At 36.7% G+C, this 18,530-nt stretch overlaps 3 protein-coding genes across 3 annotated transcripts; 2 read left to right on the top strand and 1 right to left on the bottom strand.

Moving 5' to 3' along the window:
- Positions 1-37: 37 nt before the first annotated feature.
- Positions 38-8,032, top strand: SIP2 (seed imbibition 2). The gene is made up of 14 exons (XM_021425889.2): positions 38-249; positions 1,620-1,833; positions 2,597-2,832; positions 3,141-3,231; positions 3,467-3,515; positions 3,654-3,745; positions 3,855-3,962; positions 4,975-5,097; positions 5,692-6,244; positions 6,510-6,577; positions 6,678-6,812; positions 6,895-7,112; positions 7,321-7,409; positions 7,500-8,032. The coding sequence occupies exons 2-14, from the start codon at positions 1,643-1,645 to the stop codon at positions 7,860-7,862; spliced, it is 2,316 nt and encodes a 771-aa protein (XP_021281564.1). The 5' UTR covers positions 38-249; positions 1,620-1,642; the 3' UTR covers positions 7,863-8,032.
- A 136-nt stretch (positions 8,033-8,168) lies between these two features.
- Positions 8,169-10,273, bottom strand: LOC110414615 (pentatricopeptide repeat-containing protein At1g08070, chloroplastic-like). Its single transcript, XM_021425891.2, has 2 exons — positions 9,695-10,273; positions 8,169-9,486 (listed from the first exon to the last, which is right to left on the bottom strand). Exons 1-2 carry the CDS (start codon positions 10,133-10,135, stop codon positions 8,659-8,661), a joined length of 1,269 nt encoding a protein of 422 aa, XP_021281566.2. The 5' UTR covers positions 10,136-10,273; the 3' UTR covers positions 8,169-8,658.
- Positions 10,274-13,387: 3,114 nt separating this feature from the next.
- On the top strand, positions 13,388-17,535 carry LOC110415691 (polygalacturonase-like). Its single transcript, XM_021427385.1, has 10 exons — positions 13,388-13,791; positions 14,590-14,721; positions 14,817-14,984; positions 15,082-15,102; positions 15,921-16,128; positions 16,232-16,313; positions 16,539-16,647; positions 16,748-16,864; positions 16,955-17,317; positions 17,400-17,535. Exons 1-9 carry the CDS (start codon positions 13,480-13,482, stop codon positions 17,168-17,170), a joined length of 1,365 nt encoding a protein of 454 aa, XP_021283060.1. The 5' UTR covers positions 13,388-13,479; the 3' UTR covers positions 17,171-17,317; positions 17,400-17,535.
- The last annotated feature ends 995 nt before the right edge of the window (positions 17,536-18,530 follow it).

Here is an 18,530-nt window from a genome sequence, read left to right as displayed (position 1 = left end):
CCAATTTTGGTATATAAACCCACCTTCTCCACCTGTGCTTACTCGCATCCTTGTCTGAACAAGTGCCCTGTGAACTGAGCGTCCCTCGCCGCGCTTCGCTTTCTCTGTCCCTCTAAGAAGAGGCATTGCCTTCGTTGGAGTGCACTTCTACTGAGTCTTCTTTTTGCCGTTCCTTTTTCTAGGCTTTCCTCCCTCTTCGAGCTTTAAGGAAGAATTTCAGCCCTCGGCGGCTCGAGGAGTTAGCTACCGGTGAGTATATTTAGGGTGTGGAGTTTCTTTCCACTATATGTTTTTTTACTAGCTTTTTCGTAAGTTGTTGATTTGATGATTGATGGATTTCCAAGAATTTATCTCTTACGTGAGAGAAAATGAGATGAAATTGGGAGCTTCTTTGAAGCTAATGATTTCTTTTCGGAGATTCTGACGGAGTTGTGTATGGAGGAAAGCTAACGAAAAAGGTAACTTTGGAGTATGGAGTTGAAGCCAAGTTCTTTGATTGACGGTTGCTGAAGATGATGATCATTTTTTTTTAGGACAGATCACGATGATTAAAGAGACTTGGACAAAATTTTGCAAATTTCTATTACTAATTAATTTCTGTTGAATTTAGACTTCACCGTCTTTTCTCTTTCGCTGTATTAATCGTGAAGATTTTCCAGTTTATATGAAGCTACTTTTCTCGTGAATCGGTCCAAAGTTGCTCTTTTCTGTGTAACTCTCAGCAAACGCTTTTCTCTTTTTCAAGAAAGAAAAAAGAAGCTTTATTCGGAGCCGGAACAGATCGTGGTGGTCCACCGGCGGCCTTTACCAATTCCAGTTTTGTTTTGTTTGCAGATTGTTTCCAAAATTTCTCTCTCTCACTTTTTCCTTTTTGATGATTTTCTCTTGAAACCGTCTGAAAGTTAATAGTTAGTATATATTCATTTCACAAAAAACTTAAAAAGGAAAATATGTAAACTTTTTTCTACACAGTAATAAAAAAAAGGCCACGCTTAGACACCCCACACACCCCAAAAAAAAAAAAAATTACTTGAACAATAATTTCGAATAAATAATTTCTATCTTCTTCCTTCTGCCTTGGTACCTTATCAACCTAGATATTCTTTCGTGGAGATAGTATTTTCTCCCAAAAAAAAAAGGAAAAGAAAGAGAAAGAAAAAGGAAACGAGCGCACAAAGCATGCTGGTTTTCTCTTGTTTCAACAAACAAAAATGATTTTTAAAATTTCACATAATTTTTTTCCAGATTTTTTCTCATTCTTTATAAGTTTTTGGTGGGTTCAAATTCAATGCTTATTCAACGGTTAGGTGAGAGAATGCTAAGGACATCATCAGTAAAGCAATTGAGGTGGAATCTCCCTTCATGGAAATCTCATGGCAGTGTTCCTTTTAAAAGCCTCAGCTTTCACAGATACTTTAAACCCATAGGTCGTTCAGAACCTTCCCTACCCCTTGTTTTATTTTATATTTGTATCTACAAATGGTTGGTCTATAGTTTTTTTTTTTTAAATCTAATTATTCTCTGTTCTGATTGAAACACTGTTTCTAGTAAACGTGTTCTGTTTTAAAATATGTTTGATTGATCTGTTCACTGATGTTGTTTAATATGTTGTGTGACAGTTATCAGGTGCTGAGTATCAACAATGACGGTCACACCAAGAATTTCTATCAACGATGGGAACCTTGTCGTTCATGGGAAGACCATCCTCACTGGAGTGCCAGACAACATCGTTTTGACTCCAGGATCCGGTGTGGGAATTGTTGCTGGTAGCTTTATTGGTGCTACTGCTTCTGATAGCAAAAGCCTTCACGTCTTTCCCATAGGTGTTTTAGAGTAAGCACTTTCCCTCTTTTGAAATTTATTATCCTTCAATTTTGATATATATAGCTGCTTTTCATAAATTAGAATTGATGTTTGTATTTTCACACTATTATGTTTATAAGTTGGCGATTGCATTATTCTGTGAAAATGTCTTACCAATAACATATATATGTGGATTGCGATTTAAGCAAATCAACCGATTTTCTTTCTATGACAAATTGGCCGTTCATGATGTTTTGTATTGCCAACATGTAGCATAAAGCTATAAAACTAACATAACTAGTCCTGAAAGATTATGATGGTTGATTTCAAGTCTTAATAATTAACAGTATAAAGCTTCTCATGTTAGTGATTGTTGCCTCAGAAGATTCCACTTCATCCTTTTACTTTATTTCACTCTTTTCATCTGTATAGATGTTTAGAAATATTCGGTTGGGTCGATTTCTTTCCTAGTGAACATGGTAAAAAACGAATTATATGAGTATGGAGTAATTTTGAATCTAGAGTTTATGACTCTTCTTTTCTTTTTTTAAATATGTCTATTCAAATATTTATTAGTGTAATTCATGCTATGTTAAATATATTTTAAAATATTTTAGATAGACATGTTCATTGGATTTTGCACTTGCCATACTTATGCCTAATACTTAGCCAGGGACTGTTTTTGCTGATATATGCTTTTGATACTTAAGGCTTATAAAACTGTAAGTTCTCAGATGATTATGGTGTGGAGGAGTTGCAAGAGTCTTGACTTGAATTTATTTTTCTCTAACAGAGGTCTCCGATTCATGTGCTGTTTCCGATTCAAACTATGGTGGATGACTCAGAGAATGGGAACATGTGGGAAAGATGTTCCTTTTGAGACTCAATTCATGCTTGTAGAGAGCAAGGAAGAAGATGATCCGAATGCCCCAACAATCTACACTGTTTTCCTCCCACTTCTTGAAGGCCAGTTCCGTGCTGTTCTGCAAGGCAATGACAAGAATGAGATAGAGATATGCCTTGAGAGTGGTGAGTAGCTTATGGCACTCAGAAATATCTGGCATTGGCCATATGCAGCCTGTCTGTTACTCAATTGCATAGGGCAAATCTTCAGTTCCATCCTATTGGCCATTAATGAAGGAGTCAAACCATATGAAATCACGGGGTGGAGTTATCATTAATGTGAACAACCAGGGTGGAGAAACCATGAATGACTGCCATCCCAATAAATAAAAATTAATGGCATATATAGCATTCTGTGATGAAAATAGATGGAAAGGATCAAGTTCGAAAGAACCGAAACGACTTGTTTTTTGTGGTGTGATTTGGTTTTGCAGGAGATAATGCTGTTGAAACAAATCAAGGTCTTTACCTTGTCTACATGCATGCTGGGACCAATCCCTTTGAAGTTATCAAGCAGGCTGTGACGTGAGTAGATATGCTTCTGTGAGCAATTTTTTTTTCACAATTTCTTTTATCCTAATTGGTAGTGATTGAAAGTATTTTTTAAACAACTTATTGTTAGTGTTTTCTTTCCCTGGAAATTACAGACAAATTACAATCATATCTCCAGAATTTGATTTGATTTCCTAGATATATGTTGTTTCTTGTGTTTTGGATGCTTGCTTAATGAGCACTTAATATTTTTGGTTTTGTGAACCAGGGCTGTAGAGAAACACATGCAAACTTTCCTTCACCGGGAGAAGAAGAAGGTAAAATTACTCTTACGTCAATGTTTACTTTCCCTGCCTTTCTTTTTTTTTAAAGAATGATGATTTAAACTTCTGAATTGGCTTGTTAAGATCATCTCTATGTGTCTTCTCTAAATTTATTACATTGGTTGTGAATAGGTGCCTTCATTTCTTGATTGGTTTGGCTGGTGCACATGGGATGCTTTCTACACTGATGTCACTGCAGAGGGTGTTGAGGAAGGCCTTAAAAGGTAAAAGAATTTATAGCAAAGTGAGCTAGCGATTAAATGTACATGGAAAGTAAATGCTATGATCATGATAAGATGGTTGTCACTGAATTCTTTTTGTCTGTAATTGCAGTCTATCGGAGGGAGGGACTCCACCTCGATTTTTGATCATAGACGATGGTTGGCAGCAGATTGAAAATAAGCCCAAAGACAGTGATTGTGTTGTACAAGAAGGGGCGCAGTAAGATCTCTCTCTCTCTCTCTCTCTCTCACACACACACACACATGCGCACACGCATGTGCATGCACTCATGCACGTTATTATGTGTTGTTAGTTGCGGACAAGTGTCTTGTGAGAGGAGCACAGTAAGATTTTCTGTCATCTGTGTTTGAAAGTATTCAATTTTTGCTCTAATAAATTCCCCTCTTTATTTTTATGCCAAGTTTGGTGTAAAAGTGTGTGCCTGGATGGATGACTAAGAGCTCTTTAAAAATTGATTAATCTGTTGAAGGATTCTGAAAATTAACATTTTAATATTTCTTTTATCATGTTTCATTTTTACATTATATTTCCACTTCTTGGAAGCAAAACATTCTCCATCTATCTTTGTTAAGGGTTGTAAACCAGGAACTTGGAAAATGTAGGCTAAGTAGAAAATCAAGAAGTTTTGGTAGCTGTAGTCTAGCATTACTTTCATAGACCAGGTCTAGAACACAGCTCTTGTAATGAGAAGCAGCTCTTAGTCTCAGACGATGCATCCACAACCTCTGGCCAGGGTGGAGTAACCATGTAAATAGGGGCGTCTTACTATCATCACATGAACTGGAGAGGAGGACTAAATGTCTTAGTGTTGAGTCTTTAGTGGAAGTTTTAATTCTGCACACCCTGATGATTGGACCATTATCTTGCTATATATCAGAAATAATTAGATATAATGGTCTGGTGAATCCCAGTGGTCCCTATTCCTGTTCAGATCCATTTTAACTTCTGGGTCATCCTTGTTTATGTCAGAATGCAAGTTCTCACTCTTGGATTCTAGCTCAGTCTTAAAACTTCAATGGATGTGAATGACATGGAGTCGAATTAACTTGGTAGATGGCATGTCTTGTCTTCCTTTGCTGGCACGTTTTATGTTCTTGTATGATCAGGCAATTCTTTCTTTCTGTTTTTTTCTTTGAACAAAGATCTTGCATTATAACTGTGATTATCACAAAGGTTGGATGTAGATATGATGTCCAATTATTTCGTGCAGGTTTGCAAGCAGGTTGACAGGGATTAAAGAGAATGCTAAATTCCAAAAGAATGGCCAAGACAGGGAACAGATCTCAGGCCTAAAACATGTTGTAGATGAAGCCAAGCAGCATCATGATGTGAAGTAAGTGTCCCAAGTTATTCTGGTTCTTTGTGTTTTTCTGTTGGTTGCAGTGCTTTTTATTATGAACTCTCTTATGAAAGCAAAAAGACTGCCATACATGCTTTGCAGATATCTTCCTCTCAATCAGATTCCCATTCTTTATTCGAAGCAATTAATTAGCTTCCTCAGTTACATGATGAGTAATCGATCGGTTTCATAAACCTATCATTATCTGTCTTCATGTAATAATCTTCTGGTTAACAGCTACTGCTCTCTTTAGTTTGAGCAGGAATTGCATTGACAAATGCATTTAGTTTCTGATTCAACTATCCACTTTGCAAATCCAAATTGAAAGAAAATGGCCAAATTAGATTTGACACCCATTGGCATATAAATTTATCCGACATATACATGCAAACGTTAACCCCTGCCCCTTGGTCATTCATACAAAAATGATCTTCAATCAAAGCAGCATATTTGTGTAAAGAAAGTCTACTTGTACTTATTTGTCATGTGTAAGATGGATCTTAGTTTTGGAAGTTCATTCTCTGTAATTTCTCTCTGAATAATGTTGACCTCTATCACAAGTAACATTTTGTCCTACTTTATGCATAGGTATGTATATGTGTGGCATGCTTTGGCTGGTTACTGGGGTGGAGTCAAACCTGCAGCTGCTGGTATGGAACATTATGATACAGCATTGGCTTATCCTGTTCAGTCCCCTGGTGTGGTGGGCAACCAGCCAGACATAGTTATGGACAGCCTAGCTGTTCATGGCCTAGGTTTGGTTCATCCAAGGAAGGTTTTCAACTTCTATAATGAGCTTCATTCCTATCTGGCTTCATGTGGAGTTGATGGAGTGAAGGTTGATGTGCAAAACATTATTGAGACCCTTGGTGCTGGTCATGGTGGTAGAGTATCTCTTACCCGCAGTTATGTCCAGGCCCTTGAAGCCTCAATTGCCCGAAACTTCTGTGACAATGGATGCATAGCATGCATGTGTCATAACACTGATGGAATCTACAGCACCAAGCAGACTGCTGTTGTTAGAGCTTCTGATGACTTTTATCCTCAGGACCCTGCTTCGCACACTATCCATATTTCGTCAGTGGCTTACAACACTCTTTTCCTTGGAGAATTTATGCAACCTGACTGGGATATGTTCCATGTAAGTAAAAAATAAGAGTTTATGTTCCTTAAGCTGCTATTGTTTTCTCAAGTCAGCTGCAATCTTTGTATGTAATGATGGTCAACCAATATTCTTACTAAATGAATGAGAAGAGGGGGGGGCCCCCGGGGTGGGGGGTGGGTGTTAGGAATAGATTATGACCTTCTTTCCAATTATTTCTTATGAAATTGCTTTTGATATTCATTAAAGAAAGGCTCAAAAAGAGGTTACATGTGATGCTGATGATAAAATTGATGGTTTGCAGAGCTTACACCCAGCTGCAGATTATCATGCTGCTGCTCGTGCAATTGGTGGATGTGCTATCTATGTCAGGTATTGTTATGCTAAAGTTGATTTTTAATTTTCATAAATTCTAATCATAGTGATGATGTGCAATTTTCTAACATGAAATCTGTATTTGTGTTCTATGCAGTGATAAGCCTGGCAACCACAATTTTGAGCTCTTGAAGAAGCTGGTCCTTCCTGATGGATCAGTTCTCCGTGCCCAACTGCCTGGCAGGCCTACCCGTGACTGTCTATTTGCTGATCCAGCCAGAGATGGGATTAGGTGTGTAGCATTCTTTGTCCTTGCTATTGCACATCCTGTGTGTTTGGTGATGCAGCTTTACTGACTAAGTTCTATTTTGCAGCTTGCTCAAGATATGGAATGTGAACAAATGTTCTGGTGTGGTGGGTGTTTTCAACTGCCAAGGTGCTGGTTGGTGCAAGATCACCAAGAAAACCCGCATTCATGATGCATCACCTGGCACCCTTACGGGGTCTGTTTGTGTCAACGATGTTGATTCAATCACTCAGGTTGCTGGTGCAGACTGGAATGGGGAGACTGTGGTTCATGCTCATAGATCAGGTAACTCTTCTATAGCCTCCCATGCCCTCGATGCCTCTTAAGTGCATTTATCTAGAGATGTCCTGGCAGCCCTTGCGGTGTGTAAGGTGATGAGTGCCAGCTGGATCCAGGCCCTTGGATTAACTAAACACGTGCATGTGTGTATGTATGATGCATTTAATCAAAGAATTTATACTTCAAAAATGCTCAAAATGCTTTTGAATTTCAGGGGAGGTGGTACGGTTACCTAAAGGTGCTTCAATGCCAGTAACGCTTAAGGTTCTTGAGTATGAAGTATTCCACTTCTGTCCGGTCAAGGTTAGTTTCTTTTGGTTTCTTTCCTTGCTTTTAGGCTGCTTTGTTAATTTGTCAATGGTGGTTTATTAAATTCCTTTACCTATGTTGCAGGAAATTACCACGAATATTTCATTTGCACCAATAGGCCTGCTTGACATGTTCAACTGCAGTGCTGCTGTGGAGCAGTTCGAAGTACAAATGGTAGTGGACAGGGAGCCAGAACTCTTTGACGGTGAGATCTCCCCAGAGCTGACAACTTCTCTCAGCAACAACCGGTCTCCAACTGCAACAATCATCCTCAAAGTTAGGGGTTGTGGACAGTTTGGTGCTTACTCTTCTCAGCGTCCATTGAAGTGCACTGTGGGTAATGCTGAGACTGACTTCAACTATGACTTAGCTACTGGATTGGTGACACTGACTCTGCCAGTTGCACCGGAGGAGATGTATAGATGGCCCATAGAAATTCAAGTCTGAGTAGTTTCAGGTTATTAGCATCATATTACAGTGTCATCTTTGTTATTTCTAGTGGTGGTGATGGGTATTTTGCTGGGAAGTGGGGAGCGAGTGAGAGAGGCCCTTACATATAATCGGGGTACTATGTTAATGCCACTTTCTATCTAATAAAAGTGCCTATTGTTCAAAAATATTTGTGTTCCTTGTCTATATTTCAATAGCTGAATTATTGGTTTCTGTTTACCAAAAATTGGTAAAAAGACCTGTGTAATCCGAAATGTACCCCTTGCAGAGTTGTAATCTGGAAGCTTCTCATTTTCATTTGAAAACCAAGTGAAAACTGCTTTTACTACATACACTCGTACACATTGAAACATTCTTCTTTAACGAATAATCAAATTCAAGGGCAAAGAAACAAAAACCCAACTGCAGTAGATCCTGTTACATTCATATATGCAGGCCAAAAACTGAAACAAAAAGATTTTACAGGTCAAACTGATTGGCTGTGTACTGATACAAACCATTTATAAATAGTTTGAAAAAAAAAAAAAACCAGAGGACCTCAAAAGTTATGTGGATGATTTAGGCAATTTCAACATACTGACACTTGTGATGCTTGTACACAGAAATCACCATATCCGATTCTTGATTATGCAATATTGTTTTGCTGCTAGTTGTTATTTCTTCTTCCAAATCATCACTGACGAAACAAGCTTAGAAATCCTCAGCATATAGGTTGTTTAAGGTCAGGTTCCTAAGTTATCAATAATGGTAAGTGTGTTGAAGCAAAGTAGTGGAGAATCGTTAAAGTTGATAGTCACCAATAATCTATGCATGAGCAAGTTCCATTTACAAACTTGTGGAACCGAACTCGATCTCTTACAATAACTTCACGCTCATAAATTTTACTGATAATCTTTGTGACTTCATGGCAATCGCTACAAATTCTTAGATTCTTTACTATTCTTATTGGTGCTGGCGCTTTGGTCTTCAAAAGTCCATATGCAATAGCAAGCCTTTCACTATGCTCACACAGGTATGTTCCTTTCTCTTCATCAGCAACATTGTGCAGTACATCAGAAATATTTGGTTCATGCCCAGAACCACTAACTCGCTCAGAAATATCCTTCAAAACCTGCCTTATCTCCTTTTGCTCAGGATGGGACCAATCTCCCATCACAAACTCATGCACAAAACCATCAATTTCAATTGAGGTACACCCTGGAACTCCCTTGATGCCCTTTTCCTTCATCATCTTTCTGACATGGCTCATCTTCTCCCACTGTGATACTGATGCATACAGATTTGACAGCAGGATATAATTCTCTGTATTCAATGGTTCTAATGCAAGAAGTTGTTCAGCCGCGATTTCACCTTTATGCAACATTTTGTTCTTTTGGCAACCAACAAGTAACGTTCGCCAAATTACCGCATTTGGAGAAAAAGGCATGGTTTGAACAAAATTGTAAGCCTCACCAACAAGGGAGGCTCGGCAGAGAAGATCAACCATACAACCATAATGCTCTATTGATGGTTCAATTCCTGATTCAATCATGCTTGACCAATATCTCCTACCCTCAGAAACTAGTCCACTATGGGCACAAGCAGCTAAAATGCCAACAAAGGTAACATGATTAGGTTTAACCTGGAAAAAGAAAGCAGAAAATGAGAATAACCAACTTCCTTTTTTAGCAGTCCAAACTACCTACTTACTAAACAATGATTTTATCTTGGCAAGCCAGCTTGATGAAAGCATCAGCATATATGCATATGATCATAACAGAATCTTCCAGAGTGCAATGCTATAAGAGTCTAAAAGTTAAGATGCGTATCCTGTTCATGTATTTCAATACCTTTGATTCTCCCATCCTAGAAAACGCTTCCAAAGCCTCTTCTGCTAGGCCATGAACTGCCAATGCGACAATCACTGTGCTCCAAGCTTTCTGGTCTTTTACTGGCATTCTCTCAAAAAGTTCTTTCGCTTTTTCGATGCACCCACACTTTGCATACATGTTAACTAGTGCAGTACTAAGCACGATATCAACCTCAATCATCAGCTTCTCAATGTAGGCGTGAACCCACCTACCAATATCCAATGCCCCAGCTGCAGCACATGCAGAAATCACACTCACCATTGTAACCTCATCAGGAACAATACCCACCCTTTGCATTTCCCGAAACGCACCAAACGCCTCATTGACAGATCCCATCATAGCATACCCACTTATCATTGTACTCCAAGCTACCAAGTTTCTCTGGGGAATTTCATAGAACACTTTCTTGGCGAGCGCCATATTTTCACATTTTGCATAAAAATTCACTAACCCGGTTTGCACATACGGGTTCGAACCAAACCCAGATCGAAAAACACGGGCGTGAACCTGCTGGCCTTCTTCGAAAGCCAAAAGATTTGAGCAAGCCTTTAGCACAAACGCCAGGGTAAAAGTATTAGCTGAAGGGTACCCTCTTTTGACCAATTTTTTATACAAAAAAATGGGTTCTCTCGATTGATTTCCGTTGAGAGAATAACCCCGAATAAGGGAATTCCAAGAGAATATATTTGGGTTTGGGGTTTGAGAGAAAACTTTGCGAGCATGATTGATATCTCCATGGCGAGAAAGAGCACAAAAACCAACTATTTTCGAGAGAAGGAAGGAGACTGCTGAGATAGGAAGGAAGCGAGTGAGAAGACGCGCGTGGATTTGACAGATAACGCGCGTATTGGGGCATTTTTCAATTAGAGAAGCGATTCTTTCTTCTTCTTCTTCCAGCTTTTCTTACTTTGTTCAGTGTTCTCTGTTTTTCCAGAATCGGCAAAAAGTTTCAACTGAAATTTGAAAGCCAACGGTTCGTAACGATAAATGAGCCTAATACAGGCCTGGACCCTCTATGGGCTTATTCAAGCCCATTTAAGGTCAATACATCTACAATTGAAGTAGAATGGCCGAACTTTCATTATACTTCGTTGAGTTTCAGAATCTATACATGCATGTGCATGCTTAGACTTTATTAATTAAGCTTTAGAACAACTTTGGCTAGCTGGTTAAATTTTGGTCATGCTTGTTTTTATAAAAGAAACCAAAAAAAAAAAAAAAACAAAGAAAGAAACTAATGTATTATACCAATCTGTCAAATTTCAACACTGTAATAACTTAACCATTTAATATCGGTCAAAATTTCAAATTCATACGCATGCTTGACTAATACCTAAAATTACATGCATGTCAAATCTAACATCAAATTAACTAAGATGATCCGGTTCGATTTTTCTTAGTTAGGGTTTTGTTAGAGCAAGTATCTATTTAATCCAAAGTTGCTTCTGAACACAAAGCATTGCCAGAAATGAATTATACATTGAGAACTCAATTGGACAGATTTTGAGCCCTCCAAGTTTCATTCCACTGGAGTAATGTGTTGTTTGCCAACTTTTGAAGGTATGTACTTGATAATGATGAAGCTAAAATAAGGTAGGAGCAATTATAGAGGCCCCATGATTCAATTAATTTCCATAACCAAATTGAAGAAAATCAAATTAGTCAAGAACCCACTCAAGTGAATCTGCCAAGCCATATCAAGAAAAATTGGCATTTGTGGCACTTAATGTCCTTAGCTTTATCATAAGCAAGACATTTTATCTAGTCATCTTGGTGCCTTGCATTGCTTAAAGGCAATATCAAATCTCTTGAAGGAAACAATAACTTAATATAAGAAGGGTCAATTCTAAAAATTCTTCTTCGTATATAGATTGAAACAAATGAGTGCAGGCATTTCAAATCATACATTTGTTTTCCTTATATGATAATGCCATAACTAACAAAAAAATTGAAAAAAAATAATTAAAAACAAAGATAACAAATATTCGAGCATTTGGTTCATTGGTTGGTATATGATTTCTTTCTAAAATAGTAAAATATATAAATAAACAAAATCCAGTACATTCAAAGAGTCAAAAGAGTACTATAGAATGTGAAATTTGAGAATAAAATAGAAAGGTAGTGAGTATATAATGTTTATATATGGCTATGGGAAAGCTTTTTATCCAAATCTACTCAAATATTGGTGCAAGAGAATGTAACCTGAGTTTAGGTACAAATTAGGTGTTGTTGGCATGACCATCAAAGGAATTTAATGCCCATCAAATTGGTGCAATGAGAAAGTACTTGAATGAATGTGTCCAGTAAGATGGAGTTGTTAAGATTTTTTGTTTATATCTGAATTAGTCAAGTCGCCAAGCAAATTAATGATAAGGCAGTTATGTAATAGAATTCCTTTGTACCATACCACCTTGTTCCACCGGAAAACTATTGGCCAAACCAATGTTTTCTTTTGTTATACAAGAAGGAGCATTACGGCAAATAAAACTTTTATGATATTGGAATTAGGGGATTGCGACTACGAGAGATCACATGTGTCGTCCAAGGATTGCTTTCCAAATGTTGGTAACTGAATTAAAGCTATTGATTTATGGATTGCTTATTCTTTGTTCACTATCATTTGGTGGAAGACCATAAACATCTTTTAGCATAAATAGTTGCTTAGGGCTTCCCTAAAGTCTTGCTTTCATCATGCATATTGACAAGCTGCTGCAAGTTCCCATAGGCCATAGCCATCTCCCTTACTCCACCGACGTATGACCTCAACACCTTGTGATGCTAATGACATGCCTTAAAGGTGTATCAGAGAGGCACGCTTTTCCAAAATTCCTAACATTTTGGAATATGATAAACATTTATGCCCTAGAAAACCTAGTAAGTTTCAACTTAATTTCCAATCATAATACATGTATATTGCAAGGAATTTTCATGCACTAGCCCAATAAAAGTAGAAAACGAAAAGGATATCCAAAATGACAACAGGTTCATGCATGAAGTCCAAAAAGGTGGATAAGGGATGGCGCACTTATAATACCCCCTCCGGTGTCTCACGATTCAGGTTCCTTCTCAGACAGTTGAGTCCATGCATTTGCCCAGACTGAAAGGGATGATCATTTTAGGACAAGTTGGAAACTACAAAGTAAAAAGGATGTCTGCATGTCCATATGACAACATGGTTTGTGACAAGGGTGACTTAAAAGACTATCTTATACCTAAAATATTGTAAAATTAATCACGCCTTCACTTGTTCTACTTCCTGGGCAAACCAACAAGAAGTTGGTTAATTTTTGCTATCTCAATCATCATCATTTTCTCTCGAAGTAAGGCCAAAAGTGATTATATATAACAAATTCTTGAGCCCCCAACATGCAGTTATCTGTTATTTAATTCTTTCTTTTATCAAATTAATTATAAGAGCACATTATAAGTTAATTCATGAGGTTGAAATTTGAACAATTTTTATATATAAAATAGTAGATATTGATAATATTTTGGGAGCAAAAGTCAGAGGCTGCCCAAGAGATTATTTCGTCTCAATCTCTCATATCCTAGACCATACCTCCAGAGAGAGCCTTGCCCAAAGACACTAACCAATCTCTCCCTTTTCTCAAATTTTTTCCCTATAAATATAGAATCTCGTCATAAAAGTAATTCACAAAACCAATCCTTTCTAGCTTTAATATCATCATCAGGGCAATCCATTCTCTACTATCTTTCAGATTAGTATCCTTAGTTTGTTCCTGTCTCTCACAAATCAAGAAACAATGGCTCTACAAATTAGACAATTAATCCAACATTTCGTAATCGTTTTCTCCTTATTCTCACGTTACAACGCCTTGAAAGAGGACCCACGTTATAATTACTATAAAGAAGTGGTAGCTGGGTATGATCCGCAAGCATACCCTTCATATGTCAGCACCCTTGAAGATGGCGAGTTTAAGGACTTGATCAGGCCAAGCGCTGAAGTTCTTAGCTTGCACAGGTTTGGTGAAGTGGATATCATCACGTCAACTTCAACTAAAACAGTTAATGTGGATGATTTTGGAGCTACTGGTGATGGACATGATGACACCCAGGTTAGTGCACATTCAACTTTGCATAACATGGAAATAATTCATTGAATTTTTTTTTTTTTTTGCATTTGTACTTTTTATGAGTATTCTCATTGCTTTAAATATGCATGGCTAGCTATTTCATCAACATTTGTTTCCTTTTTCAAAATCTTTAATGCTTGAGTTGTTCTTAATGTCTATAATATATTGTGCTTGAGTTGTTCTTAACGTCCATATGTCATTGATTCATGAGTTTTTTTCCAAAATATTTCTTTTTCAATTCATGATTTAGAAACTCAAGTTTTTCATTTGCAATCTTTTAAATTTGTTTCAAATTTTATCTATTAGTCAATACACTTGTTATCAAAATATGTATATAATATGGATAAATTTTATCCCACGACACTTAGGTGTACATACATGTGATGAATATATTATTTATATTTTAACAGCATGTTAAAACATAAATAAATGAGTTTTACATTTAAAATGTCACGTATAAAAAAAAATCATTTTTAGACTAAGAATGAAAAATGAAACATATATCAGAAAAAGATTATAAATCAACTAATTAATGATGCGATTTATTTTTATATCTAAGTGCCAAATAAGTTTAGAGATTATCTTAGACTAATTAATCTTGTACTTTGCCATTACAAGGGAGAGTCCAGTGCTCCAGGCAAGTCATTTCTAAGCAGAAAGTAATGATGAAAACCATGCCTTTATAAGGGTTCATTTTCAAAGAATTTCAAAGCGCCAACATTTATGGGTTTTTTACCCTTCTTTTTCAATGTAGATTTCTAATAATTTGCTGATCCTCAGGCATTTGAGAAGGCTTGGAAGGAAGCTTGTTCGTCCAAGGGTACAGTTGTTCTTGAGGTGCCTGAAGGAAAGAGCTATCTTCTTAGGCCTGTACGATTTTCAGGTCCCTGCAAGTCTAATCTTACAATCCAGGTAAGCCTGAAAAAAATTGTAAACCAATAGCTTAATTAATTTTAACCATGAACGATCAGCTGAAGCATTAATGGACTGCTGCTGTAAAATTTCAGATATATGGAACCATAGAAGCATCTGATGATAGATCAGACTACAAGGAAGATAGCAGACACTGGCTTATCTTTGATAACGTTCATAACTTGCTAGTTGAAGGAGGTGGAAATATTAATGGCAATGGGAAGATATGGTGGCAGAACTCTTGCAAAATTAACAAAGATCTTGTAAGCCTAGCGGCTAGCCCCCCTAAAGTTTTCTCGATGTTTGCTTATCATATTCTTTTCTTTGCTGACTACTGTTGTTTCTTTCTTTGTTTTGCAGCCATGCAAGGATGCACCAACGGTAGGTTAATACAATTTTCTAGTTATTTTGTAGTAAGTACTCATGCATGCCATTGCCAACCAAGCTATACTAATTGACTCTTAAATTCTCCCAAAAATAACTGTAAAATTGAGATTCATAACATATTTCAATTTGATTGCCTAAGTAAACACATGTATTTGTTTATTTTCCTTTAGATCCTAAGGAAGGAAATCATTGTTTGCACCATATATTTATTCAAATATATTTACTTGGTTAAGTTCAATGTGATTTTTTCTTTCTTTGATAACCAGCCTACATGCTTCATATATATGTAAAAACTCATATAAAAGACATTTAGAAATTTAGAAAGTCTTCTATGATATGATTTGGTGCGTAGTTGGATGTGATTCAATTCCATCTGTTCTTCGTGTTAATTTTGTTTCTCCAATCTAAGCCATAAAATTAAACTCAATGTAATCAAGCCATACATACATACATACATACATACATAGCAATTAAAGAAATAATAAAAATCCAGACGAAACCCAGAGCTAGGACCCATATTTCAGTTCATAAAGTTTGAGTTGGGCTAAAGGATTTTCACCCATCAGAGAACTTTAGGTTTGAGTTAGACTAGGCTTAACACGAGCTTGGACATTTTCCTACCATTGCCGGGCCAGGGACAGAATCAATTTAAACCCAGAGACCAGCAGAAACATATAATAGTTTGGAGCTGGTGCCATTGAATGAAAGGCCACTGGTTCATACTTTAGTTTTTGGTAGTCGAAAGCCATTATTTACTTGAGTCACATTCATTTCATTATTAGAGTCTTATCGTTTTGGAAACCGTCTTTCAGGCACTCACCTTCTACAAAAGCAAAAACTTGAGAGTGAAAGACTTGAACATCCAAGATGCACAACAAATTCATGTTTCGTTCGATGAATGCACCAATGTTCAAGCTTCAAATCTGACGGTAACAGCACCAGAGAAAAGTCCTAACACCGATGGGATTCATGTTACACATACTCAAAACATCCAGATCACTAACTCTGTCATAGGAACAGGTATTCCATTCGTTAAACAAACCACATTCATAATTCTAACTACTTTGCTCGATTCTTTGTACTACCTTATTTTGACTTTTTTCATTTTTGTTCTTAACTGAAGGTGATGACTGTATCTCTATTGTAAGTGGATCCCAGAATGTGCAAGCCATGGACATTACCTGTGGCCCGGGTCATGGAATCAGGTCTGAAACTCAACCCTCTAATCTTTTTTCTTTCTTCTCTTTCTTTATACATTCCGGAAAAGCTGGATAAGGAGAGTTGATCTCTAACAATCACTAAGCGAAACCTGGACGTTAATCTCAACTCACATCATGTTCGTTTACTGATACATATGTATCAGTGTCCTGCTTTCCATTTTTCTTGATATTCATGTACTTAAATATGTCTGTTTGTGACGATGAACTCAGTATTGGGAGCTTGGGATCTAGAAATTCGAAAGCTTATGTTTCAGGAGTGACTGTAGATGGAGCTAAGCTCTCTGGAACCACAAATGGAGTCAGGATCAAGACATGGCAGGCAAGTCCTGCTCTGTCAATGATTTCTATGATATGCGTTCAGGTTCCTTTAATTACCCAGTTGACATTAACATTCATCTTCTATAATAAATTATCACCAGGGAGGGTCAGGAAGTGCAAGCAACATCAAATTTCAAAACATTGAAATGGTCAATGTGACCTACCCCATCATTATTAATCAAAACTACTGTGATCAAGATAAACCATGCAAAGAACAGGTGATCAAAGTAATAACTTTAATTTATGCAGAAAGAGTAATCTACTATTGGTTCTAATCAGAAAAAATTCGATTCGTTTAATTTATGCAGAGCTCTGCAGTTCAGGTGAAAAATGTGTTGTACGAGAACATCAAAGGGACTAGTGCTTCTGAAGTGGCTATAAAATTTGACTGCAGTGAGAGTCATCCTTGTGAAGGGCTTGTGCTACAAAATGTTTGCTTACAGGAACAAGGAGATGAAACTGCCAAAGCTGTCTGCAACAATGTTAAATTGAGTGAAGAAGATGTTTCCCCACAATGCCCTTGAGAGGGATGGATATCAATTAGGAGACTGGTCTTGACATGTAAAATACTATGTACTATGTATGTCAATAATACAATCCAGATTATTTGTTTAGGAGTCCACTCAGCAGTGCAGTTTGCAGATAAGGACAAGAGAAGAAATCTGCATGAGGTGAGACAATTGCTTTATCTATTAAGATGCTTCAAATCTCTATTGTCTTATAATTTTCTAATTATTTCTGGGATTATTTCAGGTTTACCTGGGACTAGAACTGCTTGGAGGAATCGCTTACAAACGTACAGAGATTGTTTCTCAATTCAATGGCTAGGCTGACTACCTAAATTAGTACTATTGTAGGGTATACTGTAATAACATTGTTGTAAAATCTGATTATCTGGTTGCCTTATTAATAAAATTTAAATTTCTATATTGTTGCCTTGTGGTGGCTTACAGGTGAATCCCTTCACATCAAAGCCGATTTGAAACTGAAAACTAATTAGTTTTTCCCTTGGCTACGGTCATAAAGACTGCAAATCTTCTTCATTAAATAGATGGAATTAGCCCATGTGTTCATCATGAATCAAACAAGTAATGGATCAATGAGAAGCTTGCCTGGCCTATCAGCCATATATTATCTATAGAATTATCTCTTTTTTTCCACTTCATTGCCAAGGAGGGACATTTGAACTTGACATATCATTTTTGGAGATATGGTTTACTTACCCTTAAACTATCACCTCAGCCACATGATTTAGGATGATCATTTGAAAAAGTTCAAAAAATCTTACAATTATACGCTACTTTGAAGTCCCAAGTATGCTAGAAAAAGCAAGTGAGAAGTTTTTTCTTTTACACCATTGATACTTCCACCTAACTTCATCTGTTGTCAAAGAATGGATTCCAAGTATCAAATTACTTTAAATTAGCATAAAACTATTCAAAGATTATTATAGATGTCAAATGTGTGATGTCAAATGTCAAATGTATATATTCATATGAAAAAAAGAAATCTGGCCTAGTAGTACTCTTCACTTGTTAAAACCTCTTTATGGTCAAGTTTAGACATATAATCTTTTTTATTAATAGTTAGAAACTCTAAAGATATTATACTTCACATGCATTAGATGCAAACGTTTATGACTTAAATATTACATGTATAAGCAGTCCATTAGCATTAATTTGATTTGCTTGCAGATTTGAAGGCTAAGAATTTACTCTGTTTCCATTTTTTTCCTGCTAGAAATTACTCTGTTATATCTGATAACTAAAAGATATCACAAAGTTACAGACCTTTAAATAAAAGAATAATGAATGATACTGCACATTTAAAACTTAGATTATATCCATGAAATTAGGTCTTTATGCATAAGAGTGCATAAAGAGA

Source organism: Theobroma umbraticum, unplaced genomic scaffold (assembly GCF_002168275.2).
Source record: "Theobroma umbraticum cultivar Fairchild unplaced genomic scaffold, ASM216827v3 scaffold_147.0, whole genome shotgun sequence".
Taxonomy (NCBI): Eukaryota; Viridiplantae; Streptophyta; class Magnoliopsida; order Malvales; family Malvaceae; genus Theobroma; species Theobroma umbraticum.
The sequence above is the reverse complement of the archived record's forward strand: the minus strand, read 5'-3'. Positions and strand labels throughout refer to the sequence as shown.